The sequence below is a fragment of the Eublepharis macularius genome, chromosome 7, assembly GCF_028583425.1.
Source record: "Eublepharis macularius isolate TG4126 chromosome 7, MPM_Emac_v1.0, whole genome shotgun sequence".
NCBI classification, from domain to species: Eukaryota; Metazoa; Chordata; class Lepidosauria; order Squamata; family Eublepharidae; genus Eublepharis; species Eublepharis macularius.
In genome coordinates, this window is record NC_072796.1 from 131,065,696 (window position 1) to 131,089,258 (window position 23,563).

Here is a 23,563-nt window from a genome sequence, read left to right on the forward strand (position 1 = left end):
ACCTTTCTTGGCAGAGAAGTCTTTTATGCTTCCTAGCAGGCTTCTTTTAACAGTGACATGACGAGTGCTAATTCAGCGGGGGAAGCTGTCGCCATGTCTGCATACTCCTTGCTCAGAAATTCTGTGCCTGCCGGATTTATGCCCCACACGCAACTAATTATTAACTACACAGGAGTTGTGACGAGCTGGGGGGAGTGACACATTGCTAAGCCCAGGGTTCCTGTCCACCAGGGCTTTCTAATTTTCCTTAAAAGAGCCTCAAGGAATCCAGCTGCCATACTGGATACGTCCATCACTCAATGTCCCTCTGAGCAGCATTTCCCACAGACCTGGAGAAAAACGTCTGTCCCTTTAAAAAAGGATTAATGGGATGTTATTTACCTCCAGGGCAAGAAAAGCTTCAGTCATTCATTTCTGCACATTATGCCTCTATTAAATGGACAGATAATTTTTCTCCGGGACTGTTGACAATGGGCCAGAATCAGGAAGGCAATTAATTGGGCTATCTTACAGTGCCATAGGGAAAGCCTGCTCATACTTCCAATTTTAAGAAGACCCCCCAGCTCTGATACAATTGGGCATTTGATACCCAAATGAAATAAGAAAGGGAAGTAATCTCCTCTCTTCCACCACTGCATCCTTGGCTTCAAACAATATTTGACCGTGACAATCACATGGGGCTCCCAAATCCCCAGTTGGGGAGGGGGATGCCCTGTGTTGAGCTCCCATGTCCCACTGAGCAGCTGTGGGGGAATTATTTTTTTAAAAAATCACTAGCACCTGAAGCATGATGTCACTTCCAGGAAAAACAAAGACTCTATAGTTTTACCATAGAGTTTCTGGCAATTCCTAGAGCAACCACTGTTTCTTCCAGATTTTCCCTGGAAGTGATGTCATCATGCTTGCAATGTTGCTGCCCACCATGTTGCCACCTCCAATCCTCCAGCTGGTTGCCATGCTGGCAACCCTACAATCAGAACTGAATTGACCGGTGGTGAGTTGACCATATTTAACTGGTCAGGTGATCAGCATGCCAACCCTAGGCTCCAATTATCCAAAGTTTGGGAAATGCCTGCTTAGTAATACTAGTGAAGATAAAGGTAAATGCAAAAAATTAGTGTAATGTACAATACAATGCACTGCTGACAAATAACAGTAAGATCTCACATTCCATCTATACAATAATGCAAAAAACCTGTGGTTTTGTATACAAGATCCTGTTACTTTCTTTTAAGACCCACAGTTGTTGGAAATGGGTTACAATTTCAAATTTAAAAAGAAAAAAAGTTTTTATAAACTTAAATAAAAGAAACTGTATCGCCAGATGAAGCTGCCTGATGCACAAATCAAGTTCCACTGACTCAGGTCTTATCTATTCACCTGTCCAAGATCTCAGGAAGAGAAAGATTTTTCTTAACACTGGCTACCTGAGATTCTAGAACGAGAGATACCAAGGGCTGAACTTTGGATCTTCTGTAAGCATGTCTTCCACCCAGGGCTTTTTTTTTGGGAAAAGAGGTGGTGGAACTCAGTGGGTTGCCAGCACGGGGCAACTCTTGGTGGGAGGTGGTGCCCCTGGTACCACATGTGCGTGGGCAAAGTGCATGCATGCTCCCAGGGCCAATGACATCACTTTGGGTCAGCTGGAACAAGGCGGGAGTTTTTAAAAGTTTAAATCACCCTCGGTGAAAATGGTCACACGGCTGGTGGCCCTGCCTGCTGATCTCCAGACAGAGGGGAGTTTAGATTGCCTTCCGTGCCGCTAGAGTGGCGCGGAGGGCAATCTAAACGCCACACCGTCTGGAGATCAGGTGGCGGGGCCACCAGCCATGTGACCATTTTCAAGAGGTTCCGGAACTCCATTCCACTGCGTTTCCGCTGAAAAAAAGCCCTGCTTCCACCACCAAAGTCCCTCCTTAGCAGACAACCAGTACTGAACACTCAAGTCCTAAATATGAAAGAATGTTGCATGACAGCTTACGGAAGAGTGTGGATCTAAAAGGATAAGAACTGCAAATACATGCAAGGATTGCGGGGAAAGGGGGCATTCAGTTGTCTAGAGCTTTGCAGTTCAACAAAATCAAGTGTTATCAGCAGAAATTTGAAGATAACACTGTCAAAAATGAACTCCAAGGGGGAGGGGGAAGAAACTCCTCAAGCCAAGAAACCAGCTTTGAAGTTGAACCTGATTGCGGAAGGATTCCTACAGCATTCTTATTTTAAATTTAAAAGATACCACAGATTATCAATCATCACAAAAGAAAGAAAATCAAATAAAGCATCTATTTGAGTACTTGTTCCGAACCCTGTGGAAGTCAAAAGGAAAAGGGATAGTCCCATCTTCAGGTTGCCACCTTCTTTTCTGACATGGGCTCTATGCTGTGACAGACAGAAATTAACAGGCTAAGCTTCCCGCCATTTAATACAGTAGAAAAAGACTTGTTAGATTTCTGCCTACCTCGTAAGGAGCGGGGGGGGGGGGGAGAATGTCAATCCTACCACACTAACTGAGTTTAAGAGAACAGTGTCCCTATGGGGGTCACCATAGGTTGGCTATGATTTGGTGGTATTTTTTACCACCACAGTATCTGCCACAGACTAAACAGAATGGACCTTGCTAAAGACCTTGACTTTTTTTTGCTTGAGGTTTCTGGCCCTTGTGACTACATGACAAATTTCAAAACTGCGAGAAATCTCTCCAAAATGCTGACAACACAGAGGTTTTGGGAAGGGCTTTCAACCACTAAGCCACATATTCCCTAAGCAGTTTCCGGATCTTCTCTGTGGTCCTCAGATCCTTCAGCGCCCAAGGCATTACTATCCTACCACCACTGATCTCTTAGCCATCCTTTCCATTTCTTTCCTTCTTCTTCTTCTTTTAAAGGTTAGAAACCCAAGTGCTGAAATGGAAATAAATTTGGCCAATTTTCCACAACTGGTTCACGTTTTTAAGAACTGTCTTTGACTGAGTCAAACCATTGGTACAGGGTTGGATCTAGCCAGACTTGGCACCCAATTTCACCCAGTTCCTGTCCTTACTAGAACTCCCGTCTCACAGGGCTTTTGTTCATGCAAGTTCCATGACCCCCAGGGTAGCCTTTTTGGGCAGTCAAAGGGAAACCCTCCTTTCCTTTTTCACTAGCAGAAAAGCTGGTTGGATTTCACCCACTGTCCTGACAGGCATTGGCTCCTTACGATATCAGGAACAGAGAGGTGATTCACACAACCTGCTACCCAATGTCCTTTCCAATGTGAGGTGCTAGGGATTAAACCCATTTGCAAAACAAGAATTCTAGCCCAGAATTACTATTCCTCCACATCAGCTTTATTTATTGGGATGCTTTTGCTATCGGGCAGTATTTTGGGAAAGCAGTCCACAGAACAGGGTTGCCAGCATACCAGGAGAAAAGCGGACCTAGTCTGCTCTTGCGCTTTTAGCAGCAGTATAATTCACTGAAATCAGCAGGTGAAGATTTTCACAGCACGGAGAGAAACATGGGTCACCTGTTAATGTTGGCAGATTATTTTTTTTGTCAAAGGCACAAGAGGAGACGTTAGGAATAAAGTTGGCAACCTTACCACAAAATCAAAACAGACTCAGCACAGAAAAAAATTTCCCCCACCGCCTGGGTTTCAAAACATCTGAAGATAGGACTACATGGCATAATGGAGCACAAACCCTTGAGGAAGCTCTCTAACTCCTTTTCCAATATTATTATTTTGAAAAAAAAATACCTCCTCCTTTCCAAAAATAGGTGGCTCAGACATCTTAACCTTTGGAAGATACATGTGCGGAAATACTTAGGTACCTTGTTGCCTCAGAACACAAATACATGTCCCCATGTCTAAGGACGTGAGGTAATTTGAATGTGGTTCCATTTCCTTGAAGCCATTGTGCAGTCATCTTGTTTGTGCTGCTGTGAGGGATTCCTATGGTCCTGCCTTCCTTTTTCTATTTATCCACAAGATTATTTCGAGTGCTCTGGACTATTACCACACTAGCTGTATGAACTGCAGGGATCCCCAACCTTTTAAAGCCTGTGGGCACTTTTGGAATTCTGACACAGGGTGGTGGGTGCAACTATAAAATGGCTGCCACAGGAGGTGGAACCAACCACAAAATGGCAGCCATAAGAGGAGGAGCCAACCACAGAATATCAGGAAGTGAGAACGCGCATAACTCTAACAGTAATTCTTTAACTTTCCAGGCGGAAGCTCTGCTTAAGAGGAGGCTTTTAAAAACAAACATATTATTTTACAATATTTTCTTGCATACACACAGTTTACCTTCAATCACGCAGTGAAGATTCTTGTGCTGTAGTGGCAGCTGTTGCTGAAGCTACTTTTTAAAAATCTGCACAGCCAATCAGATCATCAGTGGCCAATCAGAAACCCTGCTGGGCAAAAACCCCACCTGAGCCCACCCTCTTTTTAAAAATACTTGGTTGATACCAGGTGTGGTGTTGGCAGGTACCATGGTAACCACAGACGCCATTTTAAAGACCCTGTCCTATCGCAACTATAGTGCTTCCTTAGACAGACAATTGATAGTTGCTTCTGTTTCTTTGGCTAAATACCAGCCATTCTTTTATAATACCACTGAACCACTAGTATTCCTACTGGATTATTATATTAAGCTTTTTTCTCACTCAGTAATGGGCCTCGTTTTTAAATCAGAAATTCAAGAGCTGCCTGTTCATATGCCACCCCTCAAGCACTTCTCTTCCTCAAAGTGAGGCCTTTTCTTCAGTTATTTTTCACATGGAATCGTTTACCACAGCTGTAAAACCTTTAAGCATAAATCTTGTGAATCTTTTTTTTCCTGCTCTTTAAAATAAGGCAAAATGTTTACCTCTCCAAGGGAAAAGAAACTATTGTTCTTGAACTTTTCAAGTAGAGGCTATTGATATAAAACGATACCATGAGTGGGCTTGAACTTTGGTCAGTTGTTTTCATATAAAAAAGTGTGACTGAGAGATTTCAGTCTTTGAGAGAAACAACAGCTTCCCCTTCCATTCTGCACATTTTAGAAAGGCACATGTCAGATATAGAAAAAAAATAAATTCCAGTCCTTTTCTCTGCTTTACAGAACAGTTCAGAAAAGATCAGCCATCAGAATCATATTTTGAAAAGTAAACAGTAGTGGCTAGTCGGTTCCATCTTCATGGATTTTAATTTACAGCTTCCTTTGCTTCCTTATGGCTGTGAAGAAACATATATATTTATAAAAGAATTAATAACTGGACATGGAAGGGGTTCATTTAAATTTTCTGGATGCCAGCAAATGCAAACACAAATGCGCCGGCACTGACAGTACAGAATGGGAGCTGAGACCAAGCAAGAGGATGTTTCTGAGAAAAAGATCTAGAGCGATCCAAGCTCCTTTGAGGTATTCTTGAACTGAGAGGGTAATTACATCCACTGTTGTCGGGATGGACAACTGCAAGCTGTTTTGGCATCTCTTCTGTCATCTGTTTTTCCCACAGAACCCTCAAGATTGTGGTTCTGGTCAACCTCACAAAGAAACATGGCCGTTCTTTTCCTTCAACTTGCACGAGATGAAATTTCTGGATTGAAATACTGCGCGAAGACTCCCTTACACTGAGTAACCATGAAGAAGAAGTGGTTCCTTTCCCATCACCGATTTAGAGAGATCCTCCCGTGTTCATTGTAACAAATCAGGACTGGTACACGGAACCAGTCAACGCTGCTTGGTAATTCCAACCCAGTGGTGGTTCATGGCTCCATTGGCTGAAGCTTTAGATTAATTCTGCTCCATGAGCCCTGTTATTTTTACAAATATATCGATGATCCCTGTGAATGGAACTCACAGCACTCAATGGGTCAGGGGTCATCTGCCCTTGAAGATACGTATTTTGTCAACTGAGGCAAGAGTCAATGTAACATTAGATTCAAAATCTCCATCGTGGACGCCCGTCTGTCGGAAAGCCCCAGCTGAAGGGTTGTTCTCCCAGTAATGGTGCCAGTTCCCTTTGCTATCTGCTCCAAAGCCATATAGATCCACCTGGAAAGAGACAAGAATTCTTCAGACGTCTGACCCTGAAAGCTGCATCCAATATCATCCTTTTCTGCTCTCAATTTATAAGAACATAAGAGAAGCCATGTTGGATCAGGCCAATGGCCCATCCAGTCCAACACTCTGTGTCACACAGTGGCCAAAAAACCCAGGGTGTATGGCAGTCACAGAGAGAAGCTCAGAGACTGCTAAGCTCTGATTCATCCTCATCACAACGCTATGAGGTAGGTTAGGTTGAGAGAGAATGAGCATTCCAAATTTACCTAACGAGTTTCTCTGCAAGCAGTGACTGGAACCCACGTCTCCCTAGGCCTAATCCAGTACTCTAGGCCACAGGAAGAAATCTGAGGTGACAGAACAGACTGTGCAGTACTTCAAGCGGCAAATCAGTACCATAGTTTGAATTGCATCTTTATCTTAAGATCTCCCTGCAAACAAAAAGCTAACTCCAAAGAGAGAGGGTAGAACCTTTCTCTGTGCTAATTTTCAGCTTGCGGGGAGTAGACTTTTTTTTTAATGCAAAGGAACATTCAAAGTTGGAATCTTCCAACTGCAACAGGTAGCAGCAAAGTCCATGCTGCCACTTCAGGGCTCTGCCATTTCATTCCCCTGCATGTGTGAACCACGTCTTAAGAGTTGCATGTACCTCGTCGCAAATGTGGAGGGCAAAAATAACCGAGAGGAAGCCGGTCGAAGGGTATCTTCCATGATGCTGCAGCCAGTTGTCATACACATATTTTATAAAGATGGGGTGATAAACCAGGATCTGTGTGGAAAGCAGCAAAGGGTTTTTTGTTAGTTTGGTTGCAACCATGTTATTTTGAGATCAGACAAAGCTTCCTGTTCAGCTGGGTGATCCTGGGCCAGCCCCCACTTCTCAATTTAATCAACCTCACAAGCTTGTTGTGAAGATCAAACAGGGTGGGAGGAGGAGGAGAGGCATCTGTACTCCTTGGAGGTCCTTGTGATGAAAAAATAATAAATTAAGACCACACCTTGGAAGCTAAGCAGGGTTGACCCTGGTTAGTTCTTGGATGAGAGACCGCCAAGAAAGTTCAGTGTTGGTGTGCAGAGGCAGGACAAGGGCAAACCACCTCTGGTCATCTCTTGCCTTGAAAACCCCACGAGAGGTAACCGCAAGTAAGTTGCAACTTGGCAACACTTAATTGATATTAAAATCGTTTATGTGCATTTTCAAATGTTTGCAGGAGGGGGCGCTGCAGCCACATTTTAGACCAGATGAACATTTCCTTCCTGGTCTGGTCTGATTTTCAAAGGAGGTCAGAAATTGCAAAACCTGCATTTTAAGAAAAGTTTCAATCCAAAGGGCTTGAAGTTGGCTGATTCTTCCTGAAACATTAAAGGTTTGGTAATATGCAGACACAATGGATGGAATGCACGTATGGAGATGTTCCGCCCGGCCTTTGGCTGAGGACCAGTGGGTGTCCTCTCCCCCCTTCTACCTAAGACAACCACCTTTTTTACGACTGCCCTTGGCTATGTGTTATGTCCATATTTCATGGTTCATATAAGGATTGCTGATTCTCTGTTTAAATAGCCTATATATAAAAGGCTCCTGAACTATTTTAATGACTTTTTAAATTACTACTGATTTTGTAGTTTTTCACAATTAATATATTGTATTGCATACATGTTGTGAGCCGCCCTGAGCCCATTCATGGGGAGGGCGGGGTTTAAATAAAATAAAATAAAATAAAATGGAACACTACATGCTTCCTAATGCCATTGGGAGGGAATAAGTCTCCCCTTGGTACTGGTGACAGGTCGAAGGCTTGGATCTTATCACAGCAGCTGTCAATGCTGTGCAGCAGTTTTCTCCTCTGCCTGTTCAGGGGGTCTCTGAACCTTCAGAATCCCTGCTGTGGTCCCTAAAAGCCCTGTATGATCCTCAACAGTGGCAAAATTCAGGGCTGAAAGTGGGTCCAAAAACACTCTAATGGGTAAAGAGTTGGATCTGGAAGGTTCAAATTTCCCCCCTGTTTTGAATCCTGTGGCTTGTCTTTGGGCTATTCACACATTCTCTGCCTAACCTGTCTCACAGGGTTGGTATAAAATGGGGAATTATGCACAGTGCTCCGAGCTCCATGTAAGAACGAGTGGGATTAATATGTACTAAGTACAGGGCAACGCAGTTCCGGCAGTTCCCCAAAGAGGTCACATGTCAGGTGGCCCTGCCCACTTGACTCTCAGACATTTTGGGCCCATTTCAGCCTGGATTGGGGCTGAAACAGCCTGGATTGGGCCTCTTACAGGTGGTGGATCACTTTCCCACTCAGCAGCGGCCCGATCCTGACCATTTTGAGCCCCTTTTCAGCCATTTTCAGCTCCTTTTTGCCATTTTGGGCCCAATTTTGGCCCTGAATGGCCAGGATTGGGTCCAAAACAGCCAGGATAGGTGATGCCATGGGGTGTGGCATATGCAAATGAGTTATGCTAATGAGGTCCTCCAGCTCTTTTTCTACTAAATGACCCCTGACTAAGTACATTGTTCTGAAAGCAGACCATTCTGTCCTAAGGTGTGAAAGCATACCCTTGGATCTCCCTTGCCAGGGAGATCCAAGGGCCATTTCACACATTAAGAGGAACTGGGCTCGCCAGGGAGCATAAACTCCACAGGGAGTTGTAAAAAAAAACTGGTTTGGGAATGAATGCACACCTATGTAGCACACATTTCCAAACATATGCACATCTAAAAAATATAATGTGTGATGGATCCTGATAGATTACAGCAATGGAGAGAACACACCACTCAGCTGTGTATGAACCACAGAGTAAAGCTCCCAAGGTTGAGTCCAGCCTCTAGGTAAGGCCCGGACATCTCCTAGAATTACATGTGATCTTCAGACTCCAGAGATCAGTTCCCCTAGAGAAAACGGCAGCTTTGGTGGATGGCGTTTTATGGAAATGTACCCCACTGAAGTCTCTCCTACCTCCCAAACTCCAGCTCGAAATCTCCAGGAATTTCCCAACATGGAGTTGGCAACACTACTCCAGGGTATGCTACAAGGTACATGAATGCAGCCAAGTTGCAGGAGCTAAGGGTGTCTGGATGGGACACCTCATGGCTTAGTTCAGATATCATAAAAAACTTTAGTGGCTGCCAAACAATTATCACAGCCATCAACAGATTCGCCAGTATTCCCCCCCCCCAGGCCTTTGTGAGAGCATACCACCAGGGCTGTAAGACCAAGATCAGAAACCAGGGTTTGCCGTTGGTTCGTTATCCCTGTTAGCATTTTGTGTGATGAACATAAGCAGACATGTTCATTCTCCATTGCTGCCCTTGCCACAATGAAGGCCAGCCAAGGTGATGAAGCCTGGATTGTCTGTTAGCCAAAAAACTGGTCTCACAAACTAACCATGAATAAAATAAACCACGGTTTTGTATTTTCTCTGTACCCGGCCTAGGTAGGGTCCCCTGAATTTCGTTCTGCTTCTGCTTTAGCTGGACATGCTCGTGAGTGGCTGTCTGTTGCACATGACCCCAAACTCTCAGAGGTTGCAATCCTATGTACAAACTTACTTCTGAGTCAACATGCATAGGTTCAAGATGTAAATATAGGTGAGCAGTCGCAGATTGCAAATATGGACTTTGGGCACGGTGGCAGCAGCAGACAATTCTGCTTGGCTAAAGGAGGAATACAGCCATTTCTGGCTGCTGTGGGCATACTAGTGATGTGAATCTGCCCTCTGTTGGAGCTAGCCAGGTCTATTCTGTTTCCCAGTTACGGGACCTGACTTTGTAACTGGGCTTATTAACAAAATTTCACAGAAATGCAAAAGTCAGCAAGACTTTGGAAGGTGACTTTGGTGATCTTAGCATTTCATTTTGCTTTTGACACATTTTTTTAAAAAAAGATCCAACTATGAATTTCAAGGCCATATGATTCAGTATGAATCAATATTCTCCAACTTCATTTTCTTAAATTCTTACAACCCAGCAGCTTCCATAACTGGGAATGCTGGGGGGTGGGGGTGGGGGAGGAAACAATGAGTTGGATTCTGCAATCTGTAGGCACAAGGATTGCAGGACATTTCTCTGCTTCCCTGTTTCCCTTGAAGATCTTTCTAGATCCTGGAAAATTTATTCCTGGGTTGAGGGAACTTTGTAGACTAACAGCCACATGACCTGGGCAGCTGAATTAGAGAAGTGTGAAACCTCTTCTTTTTGCCTCATGCAAGAGGCAGATAGGAGAACTCCTTCTTCTGTCCTTGTGCAGCTGCCCAGCTTACATGGCTATCGGTCCATGCAGGACCTTTGACTCTGAGAGCCAAACCACATGATACGAATTACACGTGAATGACACGACAACTTACTTACACGTGTTCCAATGTTGTTTTCAACTACATGTGCCAGAATTGAAGGATCTCCATCGAACCCGTGTTCACGGTGGCACGGGTTTTCTCCGCGTACCTCCAAGATATCCCATCATGCATCTCCACTTTGAACAGATAGGAAGCGGAAGATATAGGAAATAAGGATGCTCTGCATTGCCGATTTACTGATCGTGACTGCGTACACGTGCCGTTGTGGCTACACTGGAGCAGAAAATTTTGTGTGCATGCCTGGACCAGGACACGTGCTCATTGATAGAATGCTGGACATGGGCATTTGGGGTAAGACGGGACTCCTGACACTCGCTCAGTCTCGTGTAATTTGTATTGTGTGGTTCGACTCTGAGAATAAATCTTTCAGGGGCTGGAAAGGGACTGGGGGAGATATGGGGGTAGGGAAGATTCTGCACTGCCAGTGCTTTCCATTGGCTGTTTGTGGGATCCAACCCTGTAACTTCCCCCCTGCCTATGACTCCTTCCTGCATTTTTTTCTGCTGTAGCCAATATTTGTCCTGTTGCAGCTTGAGCCAATTGACAGGATCTCGGCACCCGCTGCATCAGCTTATAGAAGAGTTTCATGTACTTGCTTTCAAAATAGAAATCTGCTGAGAGGAGAGAACAGGAAGGAAAATATACAGCAAACTAAACAGGAAGACCCCGTGCTTGCAAAAAAGGGAAGAGTGTGAAAGGAACAGAGTGATAACTGACCTTGTCTTTGTTGACTTTAATTTTCCGTGGAACTGGAATGTATGTGCTGTTAGAGAAGAAAACAGCAGTTTCAATAAAAGCCACATGGATCATATGTAAACAAAAAATGCCAACCTATTTCTGATATCCAGATTCCTAGGTGGATACTGTTTATGAACGAGAGGCCAAATTAAAATGCAGAACATCTGGATCTGCAAAATTGAAGGAGAGGAACAACAAGAGATTTCAGGTTAGCAGTTCACTGTCAGCATGCAACCTCTTCCAGCTGTAGCTCAGCCACTGCATGCTCACAAACATCCAAACAGAAAAGTATCCAGCATCAACATCTATCTGAACCCTTCCTCAAATTATGGAAAAGGAATTAGATATGAAGTACATAAATAAATACTTTAAAAAAAGTCCTCTGGGCCATTAATGATTTCCTCTCTTAGTTCTATCTTTCGAGATCAATTTGAAAAATGTGTTAAATATTAAGCCCACTGTCAACAACTTGATTCAACAGTGTCTATTTCTTTTTTTTTTGTAATCTTGTTCGTTATGTCTGTAATTCTGATGGTAGTTTTTCTTTTTTTGTTTGAAAAACTAATTTTAAAATTATATATACTGTATATAAAACATTCCTTCAACGGATCTTCTGAAAACTGTCGTTCTTCCTAACCAGCATTCTGCCTCTCCTGCCTCTCCTGTAGAGCTCTCAGATTTGCTTCTGAGAAAGGAACAGGAAAGGCAGTCAGAAAAGTTTAGAAGAACTTGCACATGGTTTTCTAGGAGCATCATCAGTTCAACCTCCATGTTACGGCAACTTTCTGATTGCCAATCCGTTGTTTATTTCTCCAGTCTAGAAACATCTATTTGATTTGGGTTGCCCTTCCAGCTGCCTTAATTTCCTTTGCCCCATCTAATTTACTTTCCTTTCCCCCCACTGACCTTTTTCTGTGTGGCTTTCAAAGACAGTTAGATCCAAGCGACCCCTTTCCTCCCCACACCAAAACAACATTCGGAGACTGCCATGCAGCACATGGTAGATTAACAATCACGAATGAGTCTGTCAGTCACCACTTAGGTTACTGCATACAAATCATATTTAATATTAAGCAGCCAAATGACCACCTATGATGGGTACTAGGAGAGCTTGTGCAGTGCAAGAAATCCCAGGGCGTCATGGAAATATGGATTAGAGCACATTGTACTTAGTGATACAAGTGTATTCTAGAGAACTCTGTATGGACTTTATTGTAGTTTTTTTCTAGTATGTTGTATAACTACTAGAGATGGGCACGAACCAAAATACGAACCAAAATTCATGATGAACCAGGCCGGTTTGTGGTCCGTGAACCAGCGGTTCACCAGATCCCATTTCGGATGAACCGCCACAAACTTTAGGCTGGTTTGTTTGGTTCATTTTTTGGTTTGTCACTGCAGACAACCTGCTGCCAATCAATCAGTTTCCTAGGCAACAGGGGATGGACTTCCTGCAGACCTTCTGCTGACCTGGAAGAGACCTTCTCCTGGCCTGGAAGTGATCTTCTGCTGACCTGGAAGTGATGATTTTCTGACCTGGATGTGACATTTTCACAAACCAAATGAACCAGTTCGCAAACTGGGGGGCAGGTTTTTGAAAGTTCATGGTTTGTTTTTTCCCCGGTTCATGCCCCTCTAACTACACAGGTGCTCCTTCATCTTTGACAGCCAACTAAAAATAGTGAACAGTAGCAGATAAATGTTCTCTAATTGTTAGAATGGACCAATGATGATCTGCTCTTTTAACTTTTCCTGTCATCTTACTGATTTACATCTCTTATCTTGCAGCTGGACATACGGTCACTTTTTGGCTATGACTGAAAAGATGAATAAATCTCAAACCAATCATAGTTTATCAATTCTATCACATTAAAAAGATCTTAGATTTCTGCATAAGATAACATATAAAAGTGCTAACCCAGATAGCAGATCAGGATTTTGGCTGAAAGAAATCTCATGAAAATCTTGGTGAGAAACTTACTTCTGTAATGTGTGTTATGGGAACTTCAATGCATTTCATAATAAATTTGATTGATTTAAACTTAGATTTAATTAAGAAAGGAGACTTCATTGCCTTTATATGTTCCATCATTGTAGGCTTTATCTTAATAAGCATTTATATTTTAATATCTTGCTTTATTGAAAAGACTACAGTTTATTTTAATTTAAAAAATCATTAAACTCTTAACAGGAGTCTCTGTGTCTTGGTGGGAAGAGTACTGTCTGCAAAAATTACCCTATAAAATATTTTGTACTGACAAACAGTTTCTCTAAAAGGTGCGAAAGCTGTTTTCATGTTTCAATCCAAGGCTTGAACGCTGCTTAGAATATAAGATAAAATCTTCAATCTCAGCAGTTGAAAGCCTTAATGAAACATGGATAAGCATTCCATTACAAGGGGACAGAGTGCCCTCTGCAGGATTTATATCAATGTGGATCAGGAACAGAGGGCAAGCTTGTGCTGCAACACATGAACTCATCAGTCTGCTTTATATTGAGTCAGATCCTTGGACTATCAACTGTCTAATCCAGGGGTCCCCAACCCCCGGGCTGCAGACTAGTACTGGTCCGTGGCCTGTTAGCAACCGGGCTGCACAGGAGGTGAGTGGCGGGTGAGCACAGAGCCAGTTCCAGGGTGCAGGTGAGGTAGAGACCATCTAGTTGCAGGAAAACAAGCTCAGGGCTCCCACTAATTCTGCATTGTGGTGAGTTGTATAATTAAGAAATAAAGTGCACAATTGTATCATCCCGACTCCCCTCCCCCCCGGTCCGTGGAAAAATTATCTTCCATGAAACCGGTCCCTGGTGCCAAAAAGGTTGGGAACTGCTGGTCTAATCTGATTGGAAGTGACTCTGTAGGGTCTTGGGCAGAGAGGTCTTTCCCATCACTTACTACTTGATCCTTTCAAGTGGAGATGCCGGGGATTGAACCTGGAACCTTCTGCATGCCAAAAAGATGCTTTACTGCTAAGCCACAGCCCCTTCTTAATACTGCACCTCTGAACTCTGCTTTTGGACTGCCTGGAACCACTTGGTTGGCCACTGCTGGAAGCAAGACGCCGAAGTGGATGGATCTTTGGTCTGAACCAGCAGTGCTCATTTGTGTCTTAAGATCTGGCTCTGATTGCCTTTCAGGGGCATTCATCTCAAAGCTTAGGCAAATTGCACAATGCTGAGGTTATCACAACAGACCTGAAGAAAAAAAAATCCCTGTCCTTTTAACAGAGTCTTAGTGGGATGTTATTGACCAGGTGATGCTCTGGATCTCCATGCCATGAAAAGTTTCATCTGGCCATCTTCCATACCTTTACAGTGCAGTCCTAAGCAGGGTCACTCCAGTCTAAGCCCACTGATTTCAAATGTGGAAGTTATCTTTACTCTCTATGGCCAAAAGCCCCTGATAGATCTCCATGAATCTGTCTAATCCTCTTTTAAAACCATTGATACCTGTGGTCCTCACTCCTCACTACATCCTCCTGTAATGAATTCCACATTTCAGCCCCTCATTCTGCCTTCCCAAAATTAGTAAAGATTAAGAATGTGCGATTTCCATTTGGAAATATTCAGAATTCACCAAATAATGTCCTATTAACCTGTTTGGAACTCACCAAATAATGCCCTGAGAGCCAGTTTGATGTAGTGGTTAAGAGCAGCAGGACTCTAATCTGGAGAGCCAGGTTTGATTTCCCACTCCTCCACTTGAAGCCAGCTGGGTGACCTTGCGTCAGTCTCAACTTTCTCAGAGCTCTCTCAGCCCCACCCACCTCACAGGGTGATTGTTGTGGGGATAAAAATAAGACACTTTGTAATCCACTCTGAGCGGGCATCGTTGTCCTGAAGGGTGGCCTATAAATCGAATGTTATATTATTCCAAATGTTTCTGAATCCACACCGTTCAGGAACTAATCGTTTAGAAAAAGTCCAATACTGACAAGACAAGGAAGACTTGTCCAGTCCTAACAAGAAGGCCCAAAGTTTTTCCCACAGCTATCATGTTTCTTGAGGTGAAATCTTTTCTGGGCAGCCAACGCAAAATATTTTGCTGCTGAGAAAATGTGGGTTTTAGTTTTCCTTTCCCATAAAGCACATGCATTTTGGTAGCAAGTGCTTTGAAGAACATGGTTGCACAAAATGGTGCCTATGACATTATGGGTTAGGATAGCTGAAACTCCCCAACATTCCCACTTCAGCAGTAAAGTATGACTCTTACAGAGAAGGGGAAGAAAAAAGAAAAGACAGCTCGAAATGTTCCCTTCTCTGTTTATCTAACCTTAGCAACCTGGCTGATTCATGCTGTTGGAAGCTGCTAAGTTTCTCCCTCTCCTCGCCCCCTCCTCCCTACCTGATATTTATTTCCACCCATCCTTCCAACCTTTTGCTGTCCATTTACCGAGTCTATAAAGTAGCCGTAGATCTAATCTCAAAGGATTCTCAATACAATGCCTGCCCGCTAGTTATTTTGCCCCGATAAGCCATGGCCCATCAAGTTCTCACCAGGAAATTAAAAAGCACAAAGAAATACAAAAGCAAAGCTCGCTCCTCCGGCAAGCAGCCAGAAGAAGGACTAATGACTAAAAAGCTGTTCCTCTGAAGTGGATCTCTTGTGTTCTCAAATGGGCGTGAATGGGCAGGACGGGAAGGGGCATAGCTCATTTCGATTCTCAATTGAAAGGGCCAGGAGGAGACGAGCAAAAATGCCAAATCACGAGGATCCATTGTATGTGTACCTTAACACAGTTTAACTGTGTTCTTATATTGAAAATCAGGGTGGGGAGCAAAGGGGTTTGTAAGACTAATTTTGTTCACAGGTTACATTTTAAATTATATTCAAAGGTTCTTTATATTCGAGAGACAGTGTTGTGTAGTGGTTAGAGTGTCCAACTGGGGTCTAATTTGAGTCCCCACTCAACCATGGAAGCTTACTAGGTGACCTTGGGCCAGCCCCAAACTCTCCTCCTAACCTATCTTATAGAGTTGTCATGAGGATGGAGAAAAGGAGTCAAAGAATAAGCTGCCTTGGGTCCCCATTTGGGAGAACAAGATATAAATGAAGTAAATAATTCATAAAGAAGTAAATGTTACATGATGATATTGAAAATTTTTTTTGCTGAAATAAAGGAAACAGTATGCTTTATTTTTTTTTAAATGTTCCCCTTGGAGAAAATATTCCCTACAAATTGAAAGCATACACTGTAGGGAATATGCTTTCTTCCTACTGTCCCACTTTTCTACTGGTAGGGAGTTTTTGGGGGTGGGGACATGGGGCAGTGTTAAAAAAAAACTAATCCTTTATTTGCAACTGAGCCAATTCACACACTCCAAGATTTTGCCATCTCATGTGTCTTTCAGAGCAATGACAGACTCTTGTTTCTCCTGAATACTACCATTGAGAGAAAAGAGCAAGAGTCCAGTAGCACCTATAAGACTAACAGAATTTGTGGTAGGGTGTGGGCCCCCAGCCCCTGGGTGTCAGAACCAGAAGGGGTGTCTCTGCCAAGTTGTCCGCCCTCTTGAAGCCAGCTCAAGTAGGCCTCAGAATGGGGAGAAGGGAGGGGGGGTACACAGCACCCTACTCTCTCTCTCAGTAAGGTCAGCCCTGCAGTGCTCCCAGCTACTCCTCCCCAGCCTCCCTGGCTTGCCTGCTTTTATGGGGCCTTCCTGACTGCATCTCCCTCCCCCCCCGGTTCCGCCCTATCCCCTGTTTCTCCCCACCCCTCCCCCGCTGATGGCCAGCCCAGGCAGCCTCTGAGAGTGCTGCCCTCAGCATCCTCTTGCCTTTGGCCCCTCCCCTGAGCTGCTGGGCTTCCTTGCTGAGCGGGGCTGGCGGGGTCTGGTCCACGATGCTGAGACCCCTGGCGTGGGGGTGTGGCGCATTGCACCTGTGGCTCTGCAGGGTCCGGTGTTTTCCCCTGTTGGCTCATGATTGTTCCTTGACCAATCTGCCCCACCGGCGATCCGGCGTGCAGTGCAGGCCAGTTGCCTATGCAGGGGCCCACTGCCCTGTTGAACTTTACAGCCCTTACAGCTGCAACCAGTGGTGCCCCAGGCTGCTGGTTCTGCTGGTTCTCCTGGTGCTGCAGCGTGCCCGGATTCTGTGGGGCCTATTGGTGCCCCCTCCCCTCAGGCTGTGGCCTCCGCTGTTGCTAGCTTGTGGCTGGCCACTATCTCTTTGGATCCCCCTGCTACCACCACTTCTGTTCCAGCAGGCAGGCCGTCCTGTGCCTCGAGGGTCCCGACGTTCCTGTTCACCCCTTTGAGGCTCAGGGAACTCTCCCGGCTGGCGTCAGCTCCAGATTGAGGTAAGTCTGTGCTGGAGCTGGTCGCCGACCCTGGACATAGGGTATGAGGTTTCGTGAGTCACAGCTCACTTCTTCAGATACAGCTAGAATGAGGTGAAATCTTATCTTCTTGGTAGCCCAGGCAAAATATTTTGTGGCTGAGAAAATGTGGGGTTTTGTTTTCTAGCTGTATCTGAAGAAGTGAGCTGTGGCTCACAAAAGCTTATACCCTACCATTAATTTTGTTAGTCTTATAGGTACTACTGGACTCTTGCTCTTTTCTACTGCTATAGACAGACTAACATGGCTATCCATCTTGATCTACTACCATCGATGTTTGTGATCCAATGTTCTCAGAGACACGAGCATTGTTTGTGATCAACGTATAGTTCTGAATATGTAAACACAGCATGAATGCCAAATTTGTCCTAGAAATAAACCCAGAGGAGTCAGCTGTGTTAGTCTGTACTTGCAAAATAGTAAACAGTCCAGTAGCACCTTTAAGGCTAACCAACTTTATTGTAGCGTAAGCTTTCGAGAACCACAGCTTTCTTTGTCAGGTGCATCTGACAAAGACAGCTGTGGTTCTCAACAGCTTATGCTACAATTAAGTTGATTAGTCTTAAAGGTGGTACTGGACTCTTTACTATCCTAGCAATAAAGATTCTGTACTTCCCTTCTCTGTTCAGTCACAGAGTATTACTGTCCCACTTTATAATGTTACCTGTTGATACGGTCAGGTCACCACCAGATAAATTCACAGCACAATCCCATGAAAAATTATTCTAGCCTACACACACTAAATCTGTAGGCTGGAACCCATGGAAGATCTCCACATGAGCAACAGTCCTTACACATGCAGAAATACTAAAATTACTCCTTGCTTTCTGCTTGCCATAAGCGGTTATGTTTTCTGCATGCACACGGCATAGCACTAGACATTGCGTCTGATACAATTTCAAAACTAAATTTAATGAAATCCTTTGACCCATCTGTTGCTCCTTATTATTTCATTAAAAACATTTATGAATGTGCTTTATGTACGGCCATTGAGCTACTGCCTGCGCAAGCAGAACTCAGCTATGTACTTTTTTCCTTTCCGCTCGTGTATCACTGGAGCCAATGTAATGGGTGTGTAGACACCACATGGGATAGCGCCGTTAACAACAACAGTTTTAATTCAGATACTGAAAGATGACATTGTGGCAACGTTTAGTGTTTGCCTGCTTTCCACCGGGATGGTATGTGCAAAGAATATAATCACTTCTGGTTTAAAATGTTCTTTAGAGGGTACACTACTCCCAAAGATATTGCGAGAATTAGTAAGGGCTATAAATTGAATTGAATAAATAAAATATAATGGACATTGTTGGAAATGTCAGAGCATGGATGCAACATTTTACCATATGTGGTGGTCTTGCAAGGAAACACGAAAATATTGGATAAAGATACATGAAGAGATGCAAAAGATTCTCAAACCCAGATTTGAATTAAATTCAAAAAGAATGCTTTTAAATATTTTACTTGGTGACGGCTGCGAGAGTATTATTCGCAGCAAAATGGAAAATGGATACCTGTCTTGGGCTCCCAGAGTGGAGAGATAAGATTTATGAATATGCTTTAATGGCCAAACTGACTACCTACTTACATAATAGATTGATAACTGAATTATGGGGAAAATTGAAGGGCATTTTATTACCAAGGCAGAAAAGAAATGACATAGAAGTTCACATTAAAATATGCTAAGTAGAGGGAAGGAGAGGGAAGAGAAATATAATGTCGCTAGGCTTAGAGATGGCAAATATACAAGATTTTTGTTTGTTTGTATTAACTCCCAAAACTATTCTATATGTACTGTTCACATACTTACTGTTTATACATGATTGTATAAGTTTCAATTCAATGTCTAATCTAGAATTTATATAATCTTTTTATTATGCACTTACTTCACTATACTTTCTTTTTTTAAATAAAATTTTATAATTGAAAAAAGAAAGAAAGAAAGAAAGAAAGAAAGAAAGAAAGAAAGAAAGAAAGAAAGAAAGAAAGAAAGAAAGAAAGAAAGAAAGAAAGAAAGAAGTCACTTCATGGCAGCTTGAATCTTTGCCCCATCAAGAAATTGGCCATTTCCACACTACTCACCTTCAATCGGAATGCCGTGGAACGTTGTGAACAAAACCTGGAAGATAGCGTTTTCTCGCACGAGTTTTGCACGACGTCGCGCAAAATTCGTGCGAGAAAACGCTATCTTCCGGGGTTTGTTCGCAACGTTCCGCAGTGTTCCGATTGAAGGTGAGTAGTACAGAAATGGCCATTAACAAGAAATCCAAGTCCTGCTTACTGGTTGATGGTCCCCGTGGTGAGAGCGCTGACGACCCAGCGCAGGTCCAAGGTTTTGAACGGTATGAGGATCATGTTGACATCCTCTGCCAACTCTTTGTAGCTCTCCGGGTAGATAAAGTGGTGGGTGGTTTTGCTGCCGACATCGACTTCAAAGCCAGCTGTTGGGGCTTTGTTCATTCTTGGGTCGAAAAGAAGGGTGGAGAAGAGGAGAAAAGGTTGGTCAAAGTCAATGGAACGACTAACAGGGTTTGGTATCATTCCGCTGAACATTCACAGTGCTCGTTTTTAAAAGAGAGGGATGATTAAAAGCTACTTAAATGGGCTCAGACTGGGATCCCAGGACTGAAACTGGAAATGTATAATCTGTCCCCAAAAAGCAGCTGCAGGAAGGAGCAATTTGGATCAGGGTAGCAGAAGAAGCAAGAGAGGTGAACATTCCCTGGCTGGATCTGCTGCCCTGATGATCAGATTCTCCTCCCAGAATGCTTAAAGCCTAGTAGGGCCTGGAGATCTACCAGAATTACACCTGATCTCTTAGACTGCTGGAGAAAATGGCTGATTTGGAGGGTGAACCCTATGGCATTATACCCTGTTGTGGTTCTTCCCTTCTCCAAGTCCCACCCTCCCTAAGCTCCCCCCCCCTCAATCTCCAGGAATTCCGCAACCTGAAACCGGCCATCCTATTAAAGCCCCAGTAGAGAAAAAGGTGCTCTGACCTGGAAGCCCAGGTGAGCTTGAGCTCGTCAGATATCAGAAGCTAAGCAGGGTCAACCCTGGTTAGCAATTGGATGGGAGACCTCCAACCAAGACCAGGGTCGCAGAAGAAGGCAATGGCAAACCACCTCTGTTAGTCACTTGCCATCCCACCAGGGGTTGCCATAAGTCAGCTCTGGTGGTGACTCTCCACCAGCAGAGAAAAAGGCAGTCGCATCCAACTAAACCATGAGTGGTGTTGTACAAAATGGAGCTTTCCTGTCCCACCCAGACCTGAAGACTACTCTGACTCTTTCTGAAGTGCTGCCCCTGGAAGCCAAAGGACCCCCCCCCCCACACACACACCTCTAGAGCAGTGCAGTGCATTATGTGTGGTCTGCAGGGGGAGAAAAAAATGGTTAAAATTGCCTTCCCTTCTGCCGGTGGAAACGACTGCTAGATTCCGCTGCCTGGGCCTGTCTTTCTTCAGGAGGGCATAAAGCAACCGTGTGTTTGTGTGTGTGTGTGGGGGGTCACTTTTCATTAGGAAAATGGCTCAAGGGGCAAAGGGTTAACACCCCTCCCCATTCCCTGGGGTCTCTGCCCACTCCAGTTAACGCACCCCATTGCTATGTTACAGAGCCAAATTACACCCCCGGAGCTCGCAGTACTTAAACATGTGTAATTTAGGTGCACAGCCTGATAGCAAGAAAACATTATTTGCTGACTGTAGTCGGACCTTGCTCAAAGTAAACACAATTACAATTACTTAATCACTTCTGGGGGATGAAGTTTGTTATCTGATTATGGTTTTTTTTCTATCCTGCAGCCCTTTTGTTGCCACTGAGCTATCGCTGTTTTGCTATCAACTAGGACTGAAATTAAAAACTGTGGTTATATATTCTTTACTCTAATGCAAGAGTAGGTTTTTTTCTGGGTATGCCGTCAAAAAAACAGGGGGTCAACTTATATTAGCATACAAGTTACAGCTCTGTCCAGTAATTTTGTTTCTTAGTGTATAACTTTTTTTCAGGAGGCAAGATTTGAGTCCAGTGGCACCTTAAAGATCAACAAGATTCCCAGAGTATAAACTTCCAAGAGTCAAAGCTCCCTTGACCCTCAAAAGTTTATACCCTGGAAATCTTTTTGATCTTTAAGGTGCCACTGGACTCAAATCTTGCTGTTTTACTATAGACCGACATGGTTTACTATAGACCGACCCACCTGAAACTTTGGGGGGGTGGGAGCGTATGTGCATCATCTTACATTCAGGGTCACCTTCTTCTGAATACAGTAATTTCTGTTTTCGTGTGACATGATGGTTCATATATAAAACATTTTAAGACACATGCATTTGGTTGTTAAGTTGGTAGCTTGCCACCTTGATAATTCTATGATATTTTCACATGATCTACTCTCGGGGAAGGAGGCTTTCAGTATCTGCTGGCCATAGAGTTCTGATTCCAAACTGTCTGAAAGTATGGGGGCTATCTAGCCATCTAGCCATCTGTTTCTATAGCTCTCCTTCCAAAGTACTGGCAACATCCTTTAGGAATCTATAACATCCTGTAAGAAGCTTGCAATGACCTATGGGATAAGAAAACTTTGAAGCTCTAGAGAAAGTTTTTTTTTAAAAAAACCCTTTACAACACATAAAACAGCTTAATGCTTGCAAGAATTGTGGCAAATACGCTTACCAGACATCACATTACCACAGGGTTACCAACTCCAGGTTGGGAAATTACTGGAGATTTGTGAGTGGAACCTAGGGAGAATGTGGTTTGGAGAAGGAAAGGAGCTCAGCGGGTTATAATGCCATACAGTCCACCTTCCAAACCTGCCATTTTCTCCAGGGGAATTGATCTGTCTAGTCATGGCCAAGATTGCACGTACCTCAACACAAAATGTACAACTAGTTTAAGGAATTCACCGTCGCAGGATGGTGTGATGCCACTGTTTGTGACATGTTTAGAAAGGGACAAGACAAACCTGTGGAGAATAGCATCATCAACCCCTATTACATATTGACTAAATGGAAGTTTTAAGTTCAGAGGCAGCACTCATCTAAATACCAGTTGCTCAGGGGTAACATCTTCAAAGTGACTGACTTCTTGCCAACTTGTGAACTCTCTGGTTGGCCACTGTGAGAACAGGATACCAAATAAGATACGAGATTTGCTGTGCCCCAACAGGGGTTATATATACTCAGAAGGAAGTCCGATTTGGCTCAATGGGATTTATTTGACATTGCAACTTCAGTGACTTCAAGGGGTTTGGGTGTAACACCAAACTAGACGTGACAGTGTCCTTGTGGCCGACAACATTTTAAAGCCTAAATTGGGTGATTTAAAAATGCCACAAGAGCAGGATGAGGGGCCCTTCCGCCTTTTCAAGGACCAAAATGGCCACATCCCTAGTTGTGACCAATCAAATGGTGGGGATGTACGTGCAACAGAGTCCTTCCAGATGCTGTGATTTCTGGAATCACAGCTCCCACATATTTTCCCTCTTTTAAAAGCCAGACTACGGGGCTTCAATTTGGACTGAAACCACAATGCAAGGGAAGGTTTTTTTTTAAAAAAACTCCCTTCCCCCATCCTAATTTTTAAAAACTGAAACTGTCCTGCAAAACTGCCATTTGTAGGGTTGGCAGGTGCGGGTTGGGGAATTCATGAAGATTGGCAGGGGGTGAAGCCTAGAGAGGGCAGGGTTTGGGGAGAGGAGGAGCTTCAGTAGGATATAATGCCATAAAGTCCACCCTACAAAGCAGCCATTTTCTCCAGAGGAATTAATCTCTGTCACCTGGAGATAAGTTGTAATTCCGGGAGATCTCCAGGCCCCACCGGGAGGTTGGCAACCCTAGCCATTCCCCTCATTGGGTTAAACATTCAGGTCCTCATTGAGCTCTTCTATGTTGGTCCCAAGATGACAAACAGTAGCTCCGGGTCATTTCAGGTTTATAAAACACCATGGAGGAGGCTAGATCGAGTGGAGCGCCAGTGGAGTGCAAGTGAACAGGGAGGAATACAATTGAGGGCCAAGCTAAAAGTGATGAATGACACTTGAATGGCAAGTGGATCGAGTGGCGCGCCAGTGGAGTGCAAGTGAACAGGGAGGAATACAAGTG

The 23,563-nt window shown here is 43.9% G+C and overlaps 1 protein-coding gene across 2 annotated transcripts in view; it reads right to left on the bottom strand.

The window, feature by feature from the left end:
* Positions 1-3,303: 3,303 nt before the first annotated feature.
* The window catches only part of ST3GAL1 (ST3 beta-galactoside alpha-2,3-sialyltransferase 1), a 138,949-nt gene continuing 118,689 nt past the window's right edge, over positions 3,304-23,563 (bottom strand). For both annotated transcript variants that reach the window (XM_054984474.1, XM_054984475.1), the window contains 4 exons: positions 19,742-19,921; positions 11,102-11,147; positions 6,684-6,803; positions 3,304-6,025 (listed from right to left, as the gene is read on the bottom strand). In XM_054984474.1, coding sequence (XP_054840449.1) covers positions 5,852-6,025; positions 6,684-6,803; positions 11,102-11,147; positions 19,742-19,921 — 520 coding nt within the window. In that variant the 3' untranslated portion in view covers positions 3,304-5,851. The remainder of the gene's footprint in view (positions 6,026-6,683; positions 6,804-11,101; positions 11,148-19,741; positions 19,922-23,563) is intronic.